The sequence below is a fragment of the Salvia miltiorrhiza genome, chromosome 8 (assembly GCF_028751815.1).
Source record: "Salvia miltiorrhiza cultivar Shanhuang (shh) chromosome 8, IMPLAD_Smil_shh, whole genome shotgun sequence".
NCBI classification, from domain to species: Eukaryota; Viridiplantae; Streptophyta; class Magnoliopsida; order Lamiales; family Lamiaceae; genus Salvia; species Salvia miltiorrhiza.
The window spans coordinates 37,044,813-37,057,200 of record NC_080394.1 but is presented as its reverse complement, the minus strand read 5'-3'; the positions used below and the strand labels follow the sequence as shown (position 1 = coordinate 37,057,200).

The window sequence follows — 12,388 nt, the reverse complement described above, 5'->3', positions numbered from 1 at the left end:
AGCACACTAAATGGAGAATCTAAACCCTTAATAGATAATCTAAACTCTAAATGAGAAATCTAAACCCTAAATGATAATATAAACCCTAAATGGTCATATAACTGTATCTATCTAAATAATATTAGCACACAGATATATGACACTAATGGTACTAATATCGTCATAAGTACCATTCGTATGACACTAATGACACTAATATGACCATAAGTACCATTCATGCAGCACTGAGTATAATGCCATGTATGCCTAACTCGTGCACAAATCCGAATCTAGTCTGCCCTAGTTAAGGGCAAAACAATCATAAAAAATAAAAAAATGACTAGATTTTGTATTTTTTCAATTAGTGGCTAAATATTGTATTTTCATTTTCAAAATGACAATCAGAATATATTGTTTCTAAATTAAAACTAATGAATACTCCCTCCGTCCCACGAAGCATGACACAGTTTCTTTTTTGGTCTGTCCCACGAAGCATGACACGTTTCTAAAAATGGCAAAAAATTTACCCTTTATTCACATTTTCACTTTTTCACCTACCATACTTAACACACAAAATACAAATTTCTTAATTTCCGTACCGAAAAGAAGTGTGGCATGCTTCATGGGACGGAGGGAATATGAGTTAGTTGAATGAATTTCCCCAAATGCTGGTTACTGACTTATAAATGATCCCCTCTTTGGATGAGTTAGTAAGTGATTCACGTGGATGCTCTAAGAGCCTCCATTTTTTTGAAAGTGGTAATTGTGTGTTGAAACTTGAAGGCCACTTCTTCATCTCATCAATGGCTACAAGTAAAGCGAGAATGGTTTGCTGCGTAGGCGACATCCACGGTTACATAAGAAAACTGCAAAACTTGTGGTCTAACCTCGAAAAAGCACTACCCCCCTCTGATTTCCAATCTGCCCTAATTATATTCCTGGGCGATTACTGCGACAGAGGCCCTAATACTAAGGAAGTCATCGATTTCTTGATTTCACTCCCCTCAAACTACCCTAATCAACGTCATGTCTTCCTCTGCGGCAACCATGACCTCGCATTCGCTGCTTTCCTGGGGCTTCTCCCTAGCCCCGTCGACGGCTCCGATTTCTCTGCGACGTGGGAGGAGTACGCCATGAATGAGGAGAGAGAGAGGTGGTACAAGGGTGAAGGCTACGAGAATATGCATTTGCAGGGAAGAAGGTGGGCAGGCAGGATGATTGGCTTTAATCGCGCCAAGAACACTGATTATCAGGGCTCCATTTACGATGCCGCCCCTACTTTCCAATCCTATGGGGTTCCGCATGGATCTGCAGGTATCACTTTCATCTTTAATAAGTATATATACTTATGTGTTGCTTCTTTTTATTATGCTTTTAGCTTTTGTAAACAAGATTCTGAATACTGACTTTGTGTTGGAAGTCATCTCTTCACGTAAGCCTTGACGAAACACTATTTGATTTTTGTTTGTTAATAAATCAATTGGATTATGATTTTCTTTCTGTTTTTTGATTAATTCTTTTTTCTCTTGTTGAAATTGGAGAGTAGTTCATGAAGGTAAAAAATATTACGCAGCTTCCATTGTAGGGTAGTCTACTTTTTTTATATCTGTTGGAGCTGACCCATTTTGAGTTTCTTGATGGAATCCAAGTGATCCTGTCTGGTTTAGATGGATTGACTTGGAAGATACTCTTGAATATCATAGAAATTTCAGTTTAGGATGTCCTAGTTTCATGTTATGATGCGTTACTTGTACCACAGAGTTGAGGAAGGCAGTTCCAGACGAGCACAAGAAATTTCTTGCAGATTTGGTTTGGGTTCATGAAGAGGTAAGTAAGCCTAGAGATGCTCTGCTCTGCACAAAGAGAATCAAACCTAACGACTAACTTGGCCTATTGAATCTGCAAGGATAATGTAAGTATAGAGACAGAAAAAGGAGTGCAGAACTGTAAACTGATAGCTGTACATGCTGGTTTGGAGAAAGGTAAAGGGGTCAAAGAGCAGCTAAATTATCTGAGAGCCAAGGATACGAGGATCCCTAAAGTCGAACCTCTTAGTGGAAGAAAGGACGTCTGGGACATCCCAGAGGTGATTTTCTTAATTCTCAACTTCTGTTTGAACAAAACTGTGATATTTGATATATTTCTTTATCTTGTAGGAATTGAGGGGAACTCCAACTATTTTGGTGAGTGGTCACCATGGAAAGGTCCATATTGAAGAGTTGAGGTTAATAATTGATCAGGGAGGTGGCATTGAGAGTAACCCAGTGGCTGCTATTGTGTTCCCATCGAAGACCCTCGTGCTCGACACTGGCGATATAGTCTCTGATTCTCGATGAGCTCTCGAAGCTGATTGAGAATCTGATACTATTTTTGTCAATTGACTGGGGTCGAGAACCAGTTTCTTGGATGTGATTCAGGGGTTTGAGGTTTGCTTTATAAGCTCAAAAATATCTTGCAAGTTATATAGTATTTTGTTTTGAAGAGCTTGTTATAGACTCATTTATACACCATCTGCGAGAATTCATAATTTCGATGGTATGCATTGCTGCTAATAATATTAGTGTGGATATGTTCACATCTCCTACCAGGAAATCGAGCTATCAATAAAAGAATCAGACTTGCGAACAGTGAAATACCACCTTTATATTTTTCTTCTTTATTTATTCTGGTTCATACCAGCCCTAGAAATTCTGAAGGTTCCAGTTGAATAACGATCTCAAAAATATAAAAAATAAAAATAATACCATGGCTCCTCCTCAGAAACAAATTATAGTAATTTGTAACAAATGGTGCTATGTGGTAGATGACGTTAAGAGCAACTAGTCTATATGGCACTTGACACGAATTCTATTATCTCTCAAGTACTAGAAGTCTAGATCTAGTTATATTTTCCCTCCTAAAATGGTGAAAACCGAATACCAACACTGGTAAATGGAATAAATAACTTTGTTATCTAAGTCATTTGTAATGTGACAGTCGAGTAATAAAAGGAAAATCGACAGTAGGAAAAAGCTCAATTTTCATCTCTCTGAACCATCATCAGAACTCGAATCATTTGGCTCATCATGTACCGAGCCATTTGCCACAGCTCCTTTAGTATCTTGACCCCTGACATCCTCATCATCTTCGCTGTACTCGCTCTCATAATCATCATCATATTCATCGTCGCCTTCCTCGTCTTCATCATCAGCTCCATCCTCTAACGATGGCACTTCATCGGTAGAAACAACGTTCCTCGTGCCAGCACGAGTTCGTTTCAATACCTTGAGCTTAACATTGGACTTTGCATCGCAACCAATCCATGCATCACACAAGCAGTAGGAGGTCAGGTTGTAGTTTCCCTCGGAAGGGGCCTGGAACTTGCCCATCACCAACCTCGACCCCGATTTCACTCTATCAATTGCTTCTTTCACAGCTATGTTAATTTCCTTAGCACTAGCACCAGACCCCTCCTTCAACTCTTGAATTGCTTTAGATGCAGCAATTATTGCAGTAGCCTCATCCATGAAATTAACCTTTTGCGACATCCAGACATCATTTGAGGAGGCGTCTGCAAGCAGTAGCCAAAAATTCTCCTCTTTTTCATAAGGAAAGTAAGGAGCATGCGGAAAGGCACGGATCGAGTCATTCCATCGCCGAAGTGTGATCCAAGCTTGCATGGTCACAATGTCACCCTCTTGTATTCCCTCCTCACCTTCCGTCTCACATGTTAAATCAATTGAAATGGAAGGCATCATCTCAAGGACGATCTCCACATCTTGGGCTTCAGCATCAGAAAAGCCAGCAACCTGAGTCAACAGCTCTGCACGCTCTTGTTGTTTCATTTCACGAAGATCTTGGAATGAGCGAACTTTCTAAACAGAGACAAGGACTCGGAAGTCAACACCGTAACAGACTACACAATGAAAGATTTTCTAACATTGCCAACAAAAAATGTTTTATGATGGCACTGAGAGATTTGGTTAAATAACAGGAAAACTTTGCCAGAAAATAATGAAGCTGCAGTAGTTTTCACAAATAGGTATGGCCATAGAACCAAGGCCACAGCAATTTCAAGCATGTAGTTGTGATACCAAAATGCAAACTTGAGTAATTTGCAATGGGGCCACACATATATTTACACACAAAAGCAGATAGGGGTAAGGCGGAGGGAGAGAGAGAGAGAACAACCTTTCTGGCAATCTTTTTTACCACTGATTCAGTAAAATGTGGCAGCTGGAGAAATGGACCATAACCTTCACTTGAACCCCCAGTTGCTTTTCTTGAACTGAGGGGGACAGCCTGCATACAGAACAGGAGCACTTTCACTTTAGTTTCAGTGAAGTCATAAATCTTTCAAGGGAGTAAGAAATAATTGCTGAAGGGATAAAAGGCAGCTCCTTAATGTTTCTCCAGAAGGTTGCAGCAGAGTTAATTAACTTGCTGTCTCTTAGGACTTCTAATTTACAGGGTTAGGTTGTTTATCAAAAGAAGTTTCCAGTCAAAGCATCCCCTTGTTTATGAAATTGTAGAATTTCATATTCATGATACAAGAATAATGAGTCCAATGGAACAAATTCCAGTTTCTTTCTGATCTAACAGAGTGGCAACTTGATCCAACCTCTCCAAGGACAATCTAAAATTGATTTATTCTCAAAATGAGAGGCAACGGCAAAATAATCAGTCTAAAGATAACATATTTCTTGTTTAATAGAAGAGGATATATCTCTAATTGGCATGAGCTAATAGGATGCAAATAACAGGAAATATATGAATCCAAATTGATTGATGGTCAAAGAAGAAACAGACAAAAATCAATTATGATATAGAAATCAAGTCCAAAAGAAAAAAGGAAAGGAAAAAAAAGGTAACAATTGTTTATAATAGCACATAAGCAGAGTAGTAAGTTCACTTTACACTACTTCGGGACTCTGGATGTACCTGGATCATACTCTGGGATAGCTCAACCACTCCAATTGCAGGTCTCAGCCATCCATGTCCCTGTTGGGTACGTGGTATGATTGCCATCTGCATAGGAAGATAATTTATATATAATCATCTATACCCATAGAAAAGCATACAATATGCGTACAAATCGCCTAAGAAATCAGAATAACCAAGCAAGTTGAGAAGCACAGTGGAACAACATACAGGAACAAAAGATTTGTATCGAGAAACTGCTTCAAGCAATGATATGTTAATATTATAATACTCCCTCCGTCCCATTACAAATGTCCCAGTTCCCGTAATGGAATGTCCCATTCCTTTTTTGGTAAATAATTAAGGGACTTAAATTCATTAACTAATGGGTCCAGCCACCCTACTCTCTCTCTATGAGGGTGTTTTGGCTAAGCTTATTTTAAAGAGCTTTAACTCTTGGAGCTTATAAGATGTTTCAAGAGCTTATAAGATGTAGTTTTTTAAGAGCTTATAAGTTGTCAAAGTGTTTGGGTAATTGAACTTATAAGCTAGAGAAAGAATTTTTAGTTAGTCAAAGAAAATCTTTATTAGAGAGAGAAAATTGAAGAAAAATGAAATTAGAATGATATATGATGAAAATAAAAAATTATAGTTGAATTATTTTTGTAAAATGAGTGTTGCTTATAAGATAATGAGAAAATAAGTTGGGGTGGATGAACTTATTTTTTGGAGAGCTTATTAGCTTTTAGAGCTTATTTTTACAACTTATAAGCGCTCTTTAGGACCTTATTTTGCCAAACATTTTGAAGGAGCTTATAAGCTCAGCCAAACACCCTCTATACTTTTAAAATAATGCTTAAATAATCTTCACCAACTCACTTTATCTACTAATTACACATTTCTTAATCTCCATGCCCAAAAGTAATGGGACATTTGTAATGGACAGAGGTCAGAGGGAGTAGTAACTAAAAAATCAGTGGAAATCTGCCTCTATTTGCAACCGCATGTGTTACTTAAACTAAGTAGCAAACTGAACAAAATTGTGTTATATATAATCATCTATACCCATAGAAAGGCATATAATATGCTTACAAAATTGCCTCAGAATAACCAAGCAAGTTGAGAAGCAAGTGGAACAAAATACAGGAACAAAGATTTGTATCAAGAAACTGCTTCAAGCAGTGCTATGTTAATATTATAAATTTATAATACTAATTAAAAAATCAGTGGAAATCTGCCTCTATTTGCAACCGCAGGTGTTACTTAACTTAAGTAGCAAACTGAACAAAATTGTGATCATCTGTCAGGAAGTCATCTGGATAGTTGTCCTAAAAACGTATCATGTAAAAATCACAAATCATTTATAATATACCCCTCTCATCAAATACACATACAAGTAAGAGAGGAGGGGGGTGGCTAAACCAAAGCTAAATATGATATACTGCTAATACCTTAATTAGTTCTTCAAGAAGACGAGGTGCAAGGGCAAGCATTTTCTTAAAATCTCGCTGCAAATATGGAGATAATGCTGCGGTTTCACGGGTCAGGTGTGCTTGAATCAATAACTCAGACTGTGAACATTAAAACATACACTTTTAGACGGGAAACATATATCAATGCACTTAACATCTCAAACTCAACAGATAATTCATTACCTTTACTAAAGCAGGATGCTGTTTCCAAAATTTAGCTTGTTCTTGTCGGATATTTCTAAGGTCCAGATTTAGCTCACTCCTGACCAACACAAATAATTTCTGAAGTGATTCTTCATCATTTCGACGAACTGGAATCTCCATGTATTCAGCAGCCCTAATGAAAACTTCCATCACCTTGCTGTACAATCGAAAAGATCAGATGCACGCTAATTTGAAACCAAATCATTACAAAAATATAAATAGCAAAATTTGCAATTCTTCTACATTGTATTACATGCTAGAGCATGATTTTCAAATAGCAAAAATCAATTCAAAAATCATAATCCAAAAATGGTACAATTTTAAAGTCATGTCACATGTGTCTAACAGATATAACCAAGTTATAAGAAACTATGACATGACAACAATTCAAGCATGTAGTGTCAAAGGTAGAATACTGAGTGCAGCAAATGTTTCTGTACCTTGGAGCTAATGAAGGCTTCATATAATGGTAATAAGCATACATTGTGTGATGCATGACATAATTCCCCGTATATTTTGATGACCTTGACAAGTATATGACGGCTATTGTCAGGGGCAGAATAATACAAACTCCTACGATTCCAAGTAGCAAAATTCCACCAGATGCTCCATCAATGTTCAAAAGGAACTGGGGAAGAGCGATTCCCATTTGAAGGCCCTACCGAGGGGAAAAACCACAGAACTGATTTCTCATGTAAAACTATCAGAAAAGTGATGACGCCAAATAAAAGTTCTCCTTATATACAATTACCTGCCTGCCATCAGGATGCCCGTACTTCTCAAAGTTCTCCCGTGATATAGGATCAGTTAGAGCCTGATAAGCCTTGGATATATAATCGATAAAGTACTTGTGAGCCTCTGCACAGGAAGGTTTGAATTCAGTAAGCAACTGGAACAAGAACACTGTCAGTTTCCGTCTCGGTTATAGATTAAACTATAATCGTAAAATGCAGTCATTAAACACCTTCAACCTGGGTCTGGATTTTTATCAGGATGGTATAAAATGGAAAGTTTCCTATAGGCCTTCTTTATTTCTGGTTCTGACACTCCAGGTTCTAATCCCAGTATGCTGAATGGCTCAAATATTTGGATCTGTAAAATTAAGATCCATTAGTCTGAAATAGATATGTTATACAGTCAAAGAACATTCAAAAGAAAAACACAAAATGTAGTTCACGAGCTGGATTATTTTTCAATACATGTGTGAACCCCTTCTTGATGCAAATTCGAGCAATATGCTCATTGTCCCTAACAGACCTTCCAGTCCAAATATGTCATTAATAATCACTACTTCACTGGGAGCAGAACAGGAAGAACCAGAAAGTACCTCAGTGTTAATATGTTTGATGTAGAAACTCAAAAGAACCACCACCACCCAGAGTAACAAAACCGTAAGGTTGCTGTAAGTCGAAAAGTTTGAAATCTGAAATGTGACAGTAATCAGACGAATTTAAGGATATCACATAAAACCACAAAATATACAGAAGAGGAAACACAGGATCAGCTAACACCATGAATGTCAACTTCAGTATTGGGAGGAGGTGCGCAGTCAGGTTAGATACTTACGCGTCTAAATATGGATTTTCGATACTTCCCGGAGCGGAAGCAAGCTGAACAACGGCAATTAATATTCTGGCTCTTTTTTCTGAATGTGAGGTATAAGTTGACAAAAGTATAAGGCACTAGAGGCAGTGCAATCATCGTCAACACAAAAATGGGGAACAGCGCACTGTTCTCTTCAGCCGCAGCCATACTTAACTTCTAGCTTCTCGCACTGCAATCCTTCAATCCAATAAAAATTTCACTTAACTTTTGTTTGCCATAAACCAATATCAAATAACAAAGAATTCAAATGGCGAGGCATATGCATAACCAAAAAACCTGAAATTCTTAAATTTGATGATATCTATTTCCTAGTTTTCCAAACATTATTCATACAACAGCTAGTAAATTCATTAACCAACATCATTTTTGCAAATCACAAACTTCGAGATGGAGAATTTTTTCAAATACGGATGCATGAAGTGTTCAGCAAAATCAAACCAACAGATCGAGAAAGTATAAATTAACACATAATTGGATACGAAATTAGCAGATCAAATACAACAGCTAAATCTCGAGGACAAACTCGAGATAATCGACTGATATAGTAAATACCTGGCCGGAAAACTGCAGGAATTCTACCCGAACGCAGGCGAGCTGAGCTGCCGGGAATACAATCCGAAGCTGTGGAAGCAGAAGTGGCGCTGTAGAATCAGCCCTAGATTTTTTGATGCGTTGTGGAAGATGATGAAACTGATGTGGAGATGCTGTGTTTCCTGGATTTGCCGTACGCGTTAATGTAAAGTTTCATCGTTTGAGAAGAGGTTTGGACTCGAAGCAAGCACGTGGTGGCCCATCTTTCAATTCAGATGCACATTTCGGCCCGTTCGATAATGGGCCTCAATGGCGATTGTGTGTGCTGTTCGTTTAACTAAACTAAACATTCTTTCTTTTTATTTTTCTTTTCCTTTTTCTCAGAGGATCATCTAAGAGCATCCCAGCGGAGCTCGATCGAGGGGCTCGAACATGATTTCCATAATTGGTACGCCGATCAAATAGGATAATTTTCAGTGACCCCAAATTATTTGTCTCTTGATTTTTCGGCAACAAATGCGTTCAATTCTCAAAGACGTGAGAGTATCAATTTGAACGAAGCACAATTCAGCGGAGATGACGAAGTTGTTAAAATTGTCAATCCCCCCAAGACAACGAGGCACACCGACTACATCACTCTGAAAATCAAACTCATTTGCATCTTATGGGCCTAGGCGGTCCTCAATTCTGACGAAGCCGTCATTTAGCTTCCTTCAAATAAATTTATCATGTGCCCACAACTACATTAGTTAGCGACAAGTTCAGGGTCGAATTCGAGAACTGATTGTAACTTCTTTCGTCATGGTGTCACTACAAAAAATGTTGATTTCTGCTACTTGTTATGACTACTTTTGTTTGCAAAACAATTAAAAAAAAAAAAAAAAACTAAACAGAAGCAAAAAAACGATTTGGTCAAAAGACAAAAGAAACCTGACTTGTACTTGACTTATTAAATGCGTTCATTGGTGCAACCATATTCACTACATGCATACATCAATTGATTATAGGTAAAACGCAATAATGCCCCTATTGTCACACGTCACGGACATTAAAGCCTTGAACCCAATTTTTCCTTTCAGTGTATAAACCCAAAAATTATCAGTTAATGGATTTGCTATTTTGCCCATAAGTCATCCCTACATTGGCCTCTCACTTGAAAGGGTTATGCCCAGAAAGCATTAGCATTTTGAAAGACCCAATTCGACCTTTTATAGGGACAAAGCCAAAAATCAAGACTCCAACACCAGTTGTACTCTTCGGAGGCTGAAATTCCCTTCGCCTTGTGCCCAAAGTTTACTTGTGGTCTAAACCCTTAACCAATTAGGGTGCGTTCTCTTTGGTTGTAAATTTTTTATCATGGGAAAATGAAGGATAAACAAAATTTCACCTTTTAAATCCTTCCTTTCTTTTCTCGCATTTCCTACTTGACCCTTACTCATTTATCATTTAGGGGACGTTTGGTTTGTGTGTATAGATGTGTCTGGTTACATTAGATTAAGATACATTTCCTAGATTAAAGGAGATTATATATAATTATATGCGTTTGATTTTCTGTACAGCCAAATTTTAACAATGACATTTCTTGTTTGGTACATAATTTGCATAGATAGATTACACAACAAAGTACAAATTTACCCTCACTTATATTTTGCAATTCCAAGCGTACCCTCACCATTTGGGTTGAGAAAATAAGAATAGAAATGGATTCGCGGTTTTTTCATCAGCAAACTACGCGCGAAACTCGGGAGTGGAGAAATTCTCATCTTTGCTAGATTCAGAAGGTTGCAATTGATCGCGAGAAACTCTTCGCCAACGTCAACATGAGTTCTACGACTCAAGGTTTGTTTACTAGGCTAGCATATGATTTTGTGTTCGAATGTGTAGGTTTTCGTCGATTTTACTGCATCTCGATCATGTGCTTATATGCTCTATTGGACTAAAAATGAGTAACTCACATTCTTTGTTTTCGATGTTGTTTGCATTTTAGGCGATTTGAGAAATTTGTTGTTGTTTACGTTTTGTGATAAGATGTAGTTTATATTGCTGGTTGAGGAAAATCCCTCGTCTGCCGAAATGAATTCAGTTGATAATTACTTGATTACGTTACATTCATATTGTGTGTTATAAAGTTGGTGAACCATTGAAATAAGCCCCAAAATTTTATCATTGTCGTTCTGCTTGTGAAAATTTTCCTACTCAAGCTGTGCTGCATTCCCTTCGGAACTCTATATCAGCAGCACTTAATAACCCGATGGTTTGTTTGTTGTGTTTAAATCCCACAGGTAGTAACGAGTTTGTGCGTTGTGGGCGTAAAAATAAGACCGATAAAACTCGTCGTAGCTGGTCAACGCGGGAGGAAGAGGTACTTTTGGGAGCACTGAAAGACTTGGTAGTTAATGGTTGGAAATCCGACAACGGATTTCGTGCGGGATATCTGAACAAGCTTGAGGAAGCTATGAGGAAGGCATTTCCAACTACGGACTTGAAGGGAATGCCGCATATCAATTCCAAGACTACTGTCTGGAAGAAGGATTACTACTCACTCCAGGAGATGCTTAAAAATACTGGTGTCGGCTTCAACGCTACTCACATGATAGATTGCAACAATGAGCAGTGGGAAGCGATCGTCCAGGTTATTTGAATGAAAATATTACAATGTATTTCATTTTGAAGTTTTTGCGATAAAGGATTACAATTTGTTTGCGTGTAACAGAAAGATAATAACGCGTGTTTGATGCGCAACAAAAGCTGGCCTTATTATGATGACTGGAAGGAAATTTTCGGTAAGGACCGAGCTAATGGTGAAACAGCTGAAGACATGATGAACGCCGCCCACGACATGTATTGCAACATTGACTTAAGTCAGACCCACGGCAATGGTGAATACCATGTTAGAATGGACCATATATTTGAGAATATGGATGATGAAGAATCCGCTAGTCAGACTAAGCAGCCCGAAGTCGTCTCATGTGTGATAAACAAGAAGCGAAAGAGGGATGACGGATTCAGTGCCGTCTGCGAAGCACTGGTTCAAATAGGTCGTGGCACGGAGAAGTGGCTGGAAACAATAGCTTCACAAAGTGGCCATGACCACGATGTCTCGATTGCAAGGAAGGAGGTGTTTACCCAGCTGAGTGCTATCCCGGGGTTGTCCAAGAAGGAAAAGTTTGAAGTTTGTGATTTGCTCGCTAAGGAGGTTGAGCGCCTGGACATATTCACATCACTTCTTGATGATGAGAAACCTGACTACGTTACTCATTTGCTCCAAGAGAAGTATAATAAGTAATTGGGGTGCTGTAGCTTTTGACATAACTTTGCAGGTTACTACAAGGTTATGTATATGTAGTAGAAACTCATAAGGAGATGTTTTGGACTTATCTTCTGATCTTTTTTGTCGTGGGTGACTAATACTTTGTCTATGATATTGTTTGCTGGTATTGAGCTTCATTTTATGCAGAAATTTATGCAGCAGACATTTAGTTTAGTTGCTGGTATTTAGCTTCTTTTTAAATGATGTTATGCAGAACTTTATGAGAGCAGATCCAACATATATTGAATGATCTTATGCAGAAATTTATGCATGTTCAACATATATTAAATGATTTTATATCACTAGTGGAGATACTTCTATATATTGCAAAACATGGGAAAATCATAATTGTTATGAAACCATGGAATAATCTAACTTGCAGAATCTT

At 38.0% G+C, this 12,388-nt stretch overlaps 3 protein-coding genes across 4 annotated transcripts; 2 read left to right on the top strand and 1 right to left on the bottom strand.

Moving 5' to 3' along the window:
* The first annotated feature begins 655 nt into the window (after positions 1 to 655).
* On the top strand, positions 656 to 2,612 carry LOC130996586 (tyrosine-protein phosphatase RLPH2-like). The gene is made up of 4 exons (XM_057921881.1): positions 656 to 1,293; positions 1,739 to 1,806; positions 1,886 to 2,065; positions 2,136 to 2,612. Exons 1-4 carry the CDS (start codon positions 666 to 668, stop codon positions 2,313 to 2,315), a joined length of 1,056 nt encoding a protein of 351 aa, XP_057777864.1. The 5' UTR covers positions 656 to 665; the 3' UTR covers positions 2,316 to 2,612.
* A 295-nt stretch (positions 2,613 to 2,907) lies between these two features.
* On the bottom strand, positions 2,908 to 9,292 carry LOC130996585 (dnaJ protein ERDJ2-like). 2 transcript variants are annotated; one of them, XM_057921879.1, is made up of 11 exons: positions 8,712 to 9,292; positions 8,121 to 8,336; positions 7,882 to 7,977; positions 7,526 to 7,646; positions 7,306 to 7,412; positions 6,995 to 7,212; positions 6,534 to 6,711; positions 6,330 to 6,449; positions 4,900 to 4,986; positions 4,150 to 4,260; positions 2,908 to 3,833 (listed from the first exon to the last, which is right to left on the bottom strand). In XM_057921879.1, the coding sequence occupies exons 2-11, from the start codon at positions 8,304 to 8,306 to the stop codon at positions 3,000 to 3,002; spliced, it is 2,058 nt and encodes a 685-aa protein (XP_057777862.1). In that variant the 5' UTR covers positions 8,307 to 8,336; positions 8,712 to 9,292; the 3' UTR covers positions 2,908 to 2,999. The 2 variants fall into 2 exon arrangements, with proteins under 2 accessions (XP_057777862.1, XP_057777863.1); XM_057921880.1 differs by having other exon boundaries at positions 8,121 to 8,328; positions 8,712 to 9,035.
* Positions 9,293 to 10,510: 1,218 nt separating this feature from the next.
* LOC130998418 (uncharacterized) lies at positions 10,511 to 11,976 on the top strand. Its single transcript, XM_057923833.1, has 3 exons — positions 10,511 to 10,529; positions 10,973 to 11,322; positions 11,404 to 11,976. Exons 1-3 carry the CDS (start codon positions 10,511 to 10,513, stop codon positions 11,974 to 11,976), a joined length of 942 nt encoding a protein of 313 aa, XP_057779816.1.
* Positions 11,977 to 12,388: the final 412 nt, after the last annotated feature.